General features: G+C 42.0%; 1 protein-coding gene across 1 annotated transcript in view; it reads left to right on the top strand.

The window, feature by feature from the left end:
* Positions 1-7,701, top strand: part of PROSER2 (proline and serine rich 2) — a 13,551-nt gene extending 5,850 nt beyond the window's left edge. The window contains exons 2-3 of the mRNA XM_010001269.1: positions 5,622-5,874; positions 6,707-7,701. Of these exons, the coding sequence (XP_009999571.1) occupies positions 5,622-5,874; positions 6,707-7,701 (1,248 nt within the window). The remainder of the gene's footprint in view (positions 1-5,621; positions 5,875-6,706) is intronic.
* The last annotated feature ends 2,011 nt before the right edge of the window (positions 7,702-9,712 follow it).

Here is a 9,712-nt window from a genome sequence, read left to right as displayed (position 1 = left end):
CTTTCCTCTTCATGCCACTTAAACTGACTTGCAATTCCTTTTGTCTTGTGTTGCCACTTACCCATTGTTCATCACTCTGTGTTCTTGTGTCTTTCAACTGAATTTCATCTTGTGGACTACCAGCACATCTATGTAGGTCAGGAAGGTCTCATTCTGTCCTACCTGGTTCTTGCAGCCATATCTTCAAGCATAAGGGCATCAACAAATACCAAGTTAACTTTCTACTACTGATAGTGAAGTATCAGATAATAGAGATGCAAGAAATTTCTTCAGGACTTGTCTTGTTTTGTGATTCAATTTTTGAAGCATCGTGATACTTGTCAAAAATAAGCTCTCCTCATCTGCCAGTTACATGGGTATCTAGGAATCTAGGAATAGTTTCCTTAATCTAGGAATACTTTCCTTATTCATCTGAGTGTACTTTTTTGGGGACCACATAATAAAGCCTTCCAATCAAGGCTTTTCACATCCTGTATGTATGCCTGTTGGCCAGGTTAGTAGCCCTCTTGTAAGAAACGGACATTGCTGTGAAATTACTTGATTTTTACAGAAGAGTGTCTAGTGGCTTTTACTTCCAATGTCTCCCAGTTTTTATCACTATTGTTCCAACATAGCAATTAATGGGAAGAAGACATTATAAGCTGATTAGCATAACTTTGATAACCAAAAAGGTGTCTTCAGAGTTGAAGTAGATCTTGCATTGCTTTAGCTTGCTGTCTTAAAAGTAGGCTCGAAGTAATTTAACCAGTTTATTACCTCAGTTAATCTAGTTTAGTCCTAAAATTCTTCCAGATCATTTGTTTCCTCACTTGTGATCTATTGATTATATGCTTTGCTAACTATTATGAAGCACACAGGTACAATTATGTTAATAAACTGAAGAAAACAGCATTCAATATTACTGTCTTCACCAAATGAAATGGTATTATCAAAATCATCAGATAGTGGGTTGTAAAGGAAGTACTTTTTGACACAGCACACAATTAAACTCTGGAACTCATTGCCACAGAATGCTGTGAATGCCAGCCATTTAAATGGGCTTAAACAATAAGATGAATTCATGCTAGAAAAGCTCATTAAGGGCTATTGAGTAAACAGATGCGGATGCAACTTAAGTATTGCTGCAGCCTGGAAAGATGTAGGGAAGAAAAACATCCATCCAGTGTACATCAATGCTTTTGCCCCCCAACTCTGTTTCCCTGCCCTGTACAGGGGGCTGAAGATAGGTGACTAAGCTAAATGGCCTTTTTGCTCTGGTCCTGTATGGTAACTCTTGTTACCTGTAAGCCAACTTCTGCGTTGCTGAAGTTGGAAGCATCTCTTCTGTTTCCCTTTTCTGTAAACACAATCAGAGGTACTTGCCTTTTTCTTCTGTGCTGGAGCTTTGGTACCTGATCTTGTGCTGTTTCTGCATGCAGGGCTTGCTTTTCCCCCCTTTCTTTTTACAAATAGAACTGCCTGCCTTATTGTTAGCAGGCTGAGGACTAAGTGGTGCTACATCCTTCTCTTCCTCCTACATTTTAGAATGGGCTGCTCCCTTCATGTTTGTTTAGAAGCATTTTATCACTTCTCCCATGGAGCTGTGCCTCTTTGGCACTGTCAAGTGCTGGATGATGAATCAGTTGATTCTGCTGTTCTGGTATTTTGCTAATTGAAGTGTAACTTTTGGACATGGGCAGTATCATTTGGTTCTCTCTAAGTTTTCAGAAAAATTATTGTTTTAATGTGTTTGGTTTTTTTTTAAAACCACTGCAGATATCTTGGGATTTCCCTCTGCTGTTCTGTTTCTGTCAAAGCTATACTGGTCTTAGAGGTTCTACATCTGGATTTGATGTTAAGATTGACTTCAGATGTGTGTGAAAAATTGTGGGCCTCTGATGTTAAGTCACTGAACTTCTAGACAGGTGGTAAAGGGATCTTTTCTATGGAACAGATATTGTTCTTCTTTTCTGTTTTTTTCATGTTTCTTGTTTCCCTTTCTCTCTTTTACACCAAAGACAGACATAACAGACTCTTTCCTGTTTGGTATAAGCAGGAAATGTTTGGCTGCATAGGGATCTAAAATATTAATGCCAGCTGAGCATACTCAGCTGTTTCAGCTGTTTGCATCCCAAATTTCTTCTGTCCAAGCAGTCTTTTTAATCCTTGGCTAATGCACAGTTTTCAAGTTTCAAATTTAGGCTGTCTTTTGACAGTAGCTTTAAAGTCAGCAGGGTTAGGTACATTTGAGATTTAGTTCTTAAAGGTGTGTTTGTGAAATAAGAGTAGGCAATTGGTGGAAAGTATGAGGAAAATAACTCAAGTAGCTGAAAAGACTCTGCTTTGACTGTTAAAAAACCCAGATTCTTCAAGGAGAAAGGAGGCCTGGAAAACCAGCCCAAAAAGAATATGAACTGTTCCAGCACTTGAAATATGTGGAAAATGAACTAATAACAAATAGACACAGTAACCTTAGTTAAAACTGGCACCAGTTGACTACAACAAAATTCCTCCCATCTTCCTGAAAGCTTTATTACAAGTTACACAAGTGGCCATTTTATAATACATCACAGTTCTCAGACCAGTAGTAAAACAAGTCACTGCTTGCTTTACATCTGAGCTCCTTTGGTTTGAATAACTCTAGGAGGTTTATTTTCATTGTGCTTGTGTGTCTAAAAATGAGACTATTTCCTTGTCTTTCAAAATGAAACATGCTTTGCCTGAGGGAGTTTCTATGCAGGCTGGATGCCTAGCGTCTCAGTATGGTGACCTGCCATAATGCTGCCTGTTCTCTAGAGCTGCTGGCTTTTTTGTTGGTTTGGGTTTTCTCCCTATTTTTTTTTTTTCCCTTCCTCTTCTCACCCCGAAGGAAATGTGATATTGGTCTTCTTGAAGGAAAACTGCATGAAGAAAAAAGTCAAAGTGCTAACTGAGATGAGGTTGGCTTTTCAGACCTAGGTATGCCATTTAGGCCAAGTGTATTTGCAAAGGGATGATTTATCATTTCAGATCCTTAACCTAAATGGAAACTACTCATCTCGGCAGGATCTGTGAGGGATGGTTAATTCAAGCCATTTCAGACCAGCCCCCCTGCTTATCTTAACTGTCATGGAGAAGTGCTCAGTCTTGCAGCACAAAAAGGGATGGAAGGAAGGGCTTCTGAAAGTCTTTTGCTTCAATTCACCTGCTGTTTTGCTCAGCTCTTGATAAAATGAGTTAAACTCACGTGGGAGATGTTGTCCTTTTAAATGAACCAAGTGTGGGGCAGTCATCTCTGTACTGTACCGTGCTCTGGATCTGCTGCTTTTTTGCTGAACCTCTTAAACACAACCCCCTTTTTTTTTTTTTCCCTTGCCTGCGGAAGTCTGGCTCTTGCAATGAGCTCACCCACAACAAAAGCTCCTTGGAGTTCTGTTCAGCTCCAGCAAGGACCTTCCTAACAACGGCTCCTTTCCTGTCATTCTCTCGCCTACTAGACATAGCAGCTGTATGAGTATTTGGGTGGGGAAGGAAGGAGATTGCAACATCCATTAAGGAAAAAAAAAGAAGGCTTGTCTGTCTCTCACTTTTCAAGTGCAGCTGGAAAACTTTCCTTGGCCTTTGAAAACTGAGTTCTGCCATGTAGTGGGTGCAGGCTGTGGAGTCCGACAGCCTTTGAAGTTAGTGCTTTAAATAGGCAATTGCAAATGGGATCCAAATTTAAGCTTTTGAAGCAGTTTTGCTGCAAGCTGGAATAAGCTACTTGTTCTGATAGTGCACTGTGGATGCCTCACCTCTGCATTTGTCTCCAAGACATCAAACCATATTCACTGTGATGGCAATAGATCTGAGTTGTAGAACGAACATCATGTTGCAACCAACTTTGTATTTCCCTGTGAGACTTCAGTCCTCTTTTTTTAACAGAGGAGCTGTGCCAGCTGTGACTGCAGACTGCTGTGTTCTTGTGATGGCAGTCACAGATACAAACCTGTCCTCAAGTGTCTGAACTAAGAATGGCCGAGAGGCTCTGTGTCTGTCTTCTGTATTTCATTCATCTATTTACAAGGAAAATGTACTGCTGGCTACACAGGAAAAGGCAACTAAGAGCCCTAAAGCATTTATTTTTCTCATCTGTAGTGTTTTGACTGCTAGGAGACTTAACTTCTGCTTGGTATGCAGAACTTCGTGGTTCTTAATCTGTAGGCATTGGAGATAAAAACATTGTTTGCACAAGGAGTTAACAGGTAGAGCTGCACACAGTTTTTTTCTATTCTAATCTAAGGTAAGATGATCTGAACAGGCATGGTGAGTTTGAAGCAAGTTGTGCTGCCCTAGCAAGAACATGTCTCTCTTTTGGATATTTGCACTGCATACCTTTTTGTATTGACCTAAAGTCCCCTGATTGTCCATTGAGAAGTAGCCTTCTTACCTGTATGCACAATCAGATGTCCTTGGAGAAGGGAAAAATAGGGATGAGAAAGGAAATTGTGTTGTGTTGCTTTGCTGCTGCCTTCTTTTTAAGTTACTAATGGGAAAGTTTCCAGTAAATGCCTGGACAGAGAGAAGTTCAGTCCAGAAAACGGGAAAACCTCACTTTTCAACAATACTTAGTTAGATTCCAGATCTTACCCAGGTCTCTTGAGAAATGTTTTTCCTGTATCCATTGTCTTAATGTAGTGCCTTTCCTAATCATTCTTTGTCATCTCCAAGGTTCTGGAAGAGTGAGTGTTTCCAGGGTGTAGGTGGAAGGAAAAGAGTTTGCGCATTGCTGCTTTGCTTCTCATAGTGATACTGCGTTAATCAAGAGTAGTGACTCATAGAAAATGAAGACTGGATAATTCAAGTGATTATTTATCACTTCTGTGGTCTACAGGATTATTTCCTGCTGGAGAAAATAGCCCGAGGCACTCACTTTACTGCTAGGGAACACATCTTCATATTTATTCTGAATTTTTCCTTTCAGTAACTCAAAGCTAAAATCTTTAGAAATCTTTAGAAAGCTTCTCCTTTCTTGTTATTACTTCTTTGTGATCTACCATATGACCCTGCATAACTCAGAGATTGCAGTGGCAGAGCCAGCTTTCAGCTCCAGCTCTGCCTCTAGAAGCCAAGTCCCACATTGGTCTAGAGCAAAAAGAGAATCAACCCATTTTTGTGACTGTCCTGAGTGCAGCTTTTCCCTCCCATGCTGCTTTTAAGCCTCATCCCTAAACCTGACACAACAACTGAAACCACTTGTTCCAGCTTGGAGCCTGAAAAATCTATCTTAACCCTTGTAAAGGCACATGGGGGTGGTGTTTGTTTTGTTTAAGTCTGCTTTTATGATATTTTAGCAATCTGCTCTGTCCAACTGAAATTAACACTTTTGTCATGTGCACTAAAGTTAGGTGCTTCAAAGCTTTAAAAGATTAAAAATACCAGTTGCTGTTCTTGAGGCAAAACTAATACCCTCCAAACCCCTGTTTGTTTTGTTTTTTTTAATCTGTTGCTTTGTAGTGGCCAAAAGCCTTTTTGGGAAGGAATGAAAACAGTAAGTAGGAGATGTTTCTGATGTGACTATTGTCTTTTTCATCCTGTCACTTTAGACCTTGGAAGAGGGGTGGTTTGCTGTCAGTGTACTTACCTGTACTTACCTTTCTGGCTCTTTTCTTTTTTCCACATAGGATGAGGAGAGTCTAAAATATTTAACTCACGAAGAGCAGGATGTTCTCATGTTCTTTGAGGAAACCATAGATGCCTTAGAAGATGACTTGGAGGAGCCAGTCCTACGTGACAGTGGCATCCACTGTCAGTCTCCAAGGTCAACAGAAGAAAATGTGTCCAGTCACTCAGACACTGAAGATATCATTGACTTGGTACAATCAACACCAGAGAGCAGTGACCATGAGGGCCCTCCTAGCAGAGGTGCAGAACCAGGTAGTAGTATTTCTTTAAAGTGTGGTTTTCCCTTTGACCGAGCCCTGACATACTCCAGGGCTCAACAGAAACAGCTAAACAAATTCTGTACCTTCCTTTGTGTGTCAAGATTAATCAGTTACACATCAGGAGCTCTAAGGACCATGATTTAATTTTACTTGAGTTCTGAAATTCTTGCTGCTACTGTAACTTCTTTTCCTCATTGAGGTCATGCATATGATTAAGTTGTTGGGCTGCTACCTTGGTTCCCTGTCCAGTGGTGTTCATCAGTGTGTTCATGCTCTGCTTCTCTCTAAGACCATAAGACTTTCTCTAAGAGTTTTAAGATAAAAAATTGTTTTTAGTGATAGTTTTTGTGGTACTGAAAGCCACATGAATCCTATGAATTAGTTTGTGATGAGAGTGTGCAGGGTGTTGTTTTGTTTGTGCTGCAGAGTTGGCTCTCTCTGGTTTTGGAGAATGTATTTATCAGCTAGTACAGACAGTGGGATGTAATGTGTCCTTTCCTGGCTATTATCATAAGCAAGAATTGCAAAACTGTGACAGAAAAAGCAGCTAGTGAAACACAGGAAAGCTAACGTGCAGCTTGTGAATGAATGGTGGAAAGAGGGCTTCCAGTGAACACATCGTAAATGTGAGGGTTTGAACTGTAGCAGCACCTACATGGTGCCATTGCTAGGAGTTCAGTTACAGTTTCTTCTGGCAACGTGGGCTGAGTTTGAGTTGGAATGTTTGGGGGAGTTCTGATGCTTGCTAATCAGAGATGAAGGATAGCCTTGTTTTCTGCTCTTTGTGAAGACCTAGTAACAATATTGCTGTTTTTTCTTTTCAGTGTCAGATGTTACCTGGAGACCTGAGAGCCCTAAGCCAGCTGTACCTGCTGACCTTCCTTCACATCCTCCTGTACCACCACCATCAGTGTCTGAGACAACTCCTCTTCCTCCTCCACCCCCTCCTCCAGTGCAGCATCCAAAATTGCTTCGCTCTGTCCCCACTCCGCTCATCGTGGCCCAGAAGATTTCTGAGCAGCAGCTGGAGAGCAGAGCGCGCTTCCCCAGTGCCCTGAAGGAAGGGAATTCCGACAGGAAGAAAACCCCAGTAGCCAATGGGGATCATTTTGCTGGTCCAAAGCACCCTCCTGCACCTGCACCCAAACTGCACCGGTTCCCAAGCAACATCAACATAACAAATGTCAGTGGCAAAGAATTCAGTGAGACCATTTCAAAAGCAGCAGTTAACGTCCAGGAGCGGAGAGCCCAGGTGCTGGCCAACATCAACGGAGGAGCTTTTCTGGCAGCTGAGCTGGAGGAGAAGCTGCAGAAAAATGATTTCTTGTCACGGAACAGAAGTTCTTCCTTAAGGGATCTCTCCTCTGAGCAAACGCGATATGAGGCCCTGACAAAGCTTGGCCTAGTTAAGGGAAAGCCAGCTCAGGACCAAGTGGACCATGCCCCAAGCACTCAGCAGGTTGATGTGCAGCCCAAACAGGCAGACGCTGTTCCCAATGGATATCAAAACATCCACGATATTTTAAAAAGTGAGCCCAGCCCTTTCCTTCCTATGGGCAAAACTGTAACAATCAAACCAGAGGTAGCTCTTGCTGCTAACAAGGTCAGCAGCACGCAGCAGAACACGGCAAAAAGTTTTAGTGATAGTAATAAACAACCTAGTCTAAGCCTGGATTTGAGGAGGAGATCAGGTTCACTGCCTAGACCTTCAGGATTTCGATCCCAAGGGATAACAGTGAAGTTTTCTGGCCGTGGCTCAACAGAAGAAGCTAGGAGGGAGGCCCTTCGGAAACTGGGACTACTGAAAGAGACTGCTTGATTTGGATAGGAATGGTTTGGCAATGGCGGGGGAAGTCCTAGCATGGCTTTGTGCTAGAATAGTCCCAACAGGATTGGGATCAAACAGATTGGAAGAAGGAGGGGGAAGTTCTCTGCCTCAAGCAAGCTAAGGAAGGTACTTGATACTCTGGAATGACCACTCGTGCTTATCCTGATAGGATATATGTACAGCAGTGGGTTTCAGCTCTCCTTCCTACAGAGATACTCATCTGTTGCTCTTTTGTGAATAAGAGGAATTTTATTTAAATATTGCTGAACTGTAGCAGACAGCATCTCATGAATGAAGTGTACAGTGCAGTATTGTTGTACATAGCAAACTGGTTGGCAAAGCTTCCTTTTGCTTTCTGAAGCCAAAACCGAGCTCCATTTTTCTTGCCCACAGGTGTATGTGTCTGTGTCTGTTGGTGGGAGATAAATATGTTATCAAAACTGAAATTTCTGAATAGCGTGACACGCTTCCATGACTTCTTGTTGTCTGTATTATCTGGCTTGGCTTTGTTCCCTACCAGTAGTGGAGTCTTCTGCCCCTTTGCTCTGCCCACTCTACTCAAGGCTGCACAGAGGGTGGTTTCTGGTTTGACCTTTTTAACTGAGCATCCCAAGCTTTGAGTGGGTGACTGCATCACTCTGTTGCTTCACTTGAAGTCCTGCCTTTCTCCCCTGCCACCTGCTTCTTGGTCATGCTCCAGCAGCCTGTGTGTGCAGCAAAGGGCACCAGACAAGCCTGGAGGATACGCACCATGCGCCGCTTTTCGCACCGACAGCCAAAGAGTCTCCCAGACAATCTGTGACCCCAACTGTTCTGCACCAGTGATGATCTTACAGCAGAGAAGCCATAGGAACAAGTTAACTTTGTACCAAATGCAGGAACCTTACGTCCAAAGTCTTACCTTTTACATTAGGGTTCCCATGAAGAAACTGTTACTTCTTGACCAACAGCTATAACCACACTGACTAGTTGTAAGTTCTGTTACTTCTAAAAACTGTCATTTGCTCTCCCTGTAGTTTGTCAGCCCAAATAACCTGTTCACGGCCTTATTTGGTTCTGCCCTGCCAATGCATAACAGAAGTTACAGCCAAAATGCTTGCAGGCTAAGTGGAGTTACAGGAGAGCTGGATGTGAGAGCACATTGCTCCTGAATGGCCCACGTTGGTGTGCTTTGCCTTTGTTTGATGGACGTGCTTTTAAAGTTGGCCCCAAAATATGTTTGTGTGCTGGTATGATTTTTTTTTTTTTACATGGCAAAGCTGCTCTTTGACATTCAAAGTCCCTTCCTTTTTTGTACACCTGAAAACATGCAGAATAGCCATTTTAAAATCAAATGCCAAACTCCAGACGCTCTAAATTTCTTGTTGTTCCTGCATGTTTTAAGTTCTCTGTGTTTTGGTTCTTTTCTAAAGGGAAAAATCTCACTGATTCTCTGCACTTTCTAAAGCCTCAAGCAACCCTCTCTTTTTCCCAAGAAGCTGAGTGAATAAACCTTGGAGAAGAGGTGGGGAGTGGCTATAATAGAAACTGACACACCCTTCAGAGGAGCTCTAACATAACTGTGATAAACAAGTTTGTAGTTCTTGTGATAAAAGTATTTCAAACGTGCTGAGCTGTACTTGTAAATGAAGCTGTCGTGAAGAAAGAATCTTTGCGTCGTTCTCAACCTGCCTCATAAGTTAAATTTTTGTTGTTGTCTCTTGGATTATTTTTAAATTATCTGCTTGCTGCTTAAATTTTTAATTGGGTTGTTATGGTATCTAGCTGGTTCTGTTATGTAGTTTATTCTTTTCAGCCTTTTCACTGGGTAAGTGATCATGTTGCTCGTTGTGACAGGCATACTATACATAAGTAATCAGTAATTAAAATACGTGGTCATTCCTCAGCCTGGCAAAGCACTTAGGCATGCATAGCCAAATGTGAGAAGTGTTGCTGAAACAAAAAAGGCTGCTTGCCTGCTGCAAGTAAAGCACATACTATATTGCTGGGCTCTGAATCTGTA

The sequence above is a fragment of the Chaetura pelagica genome, unplaced genomic scaffold (genome assembly GCF_000747805.2).
Source record: "Chaetura pelagica isolate M959 unplaced genomic scaffold, ChaPel_1.0 scaffold66, whole genome shotgun sequence".
NCBI lineage: Eukaryota > Metazoa > Chordata > Aves > Apodiformes > Apodidae > Chaetura > Chaetura pelagica.
This window is presented reverse-complemented; position numbering and strand designations above follow the sequence as displayed.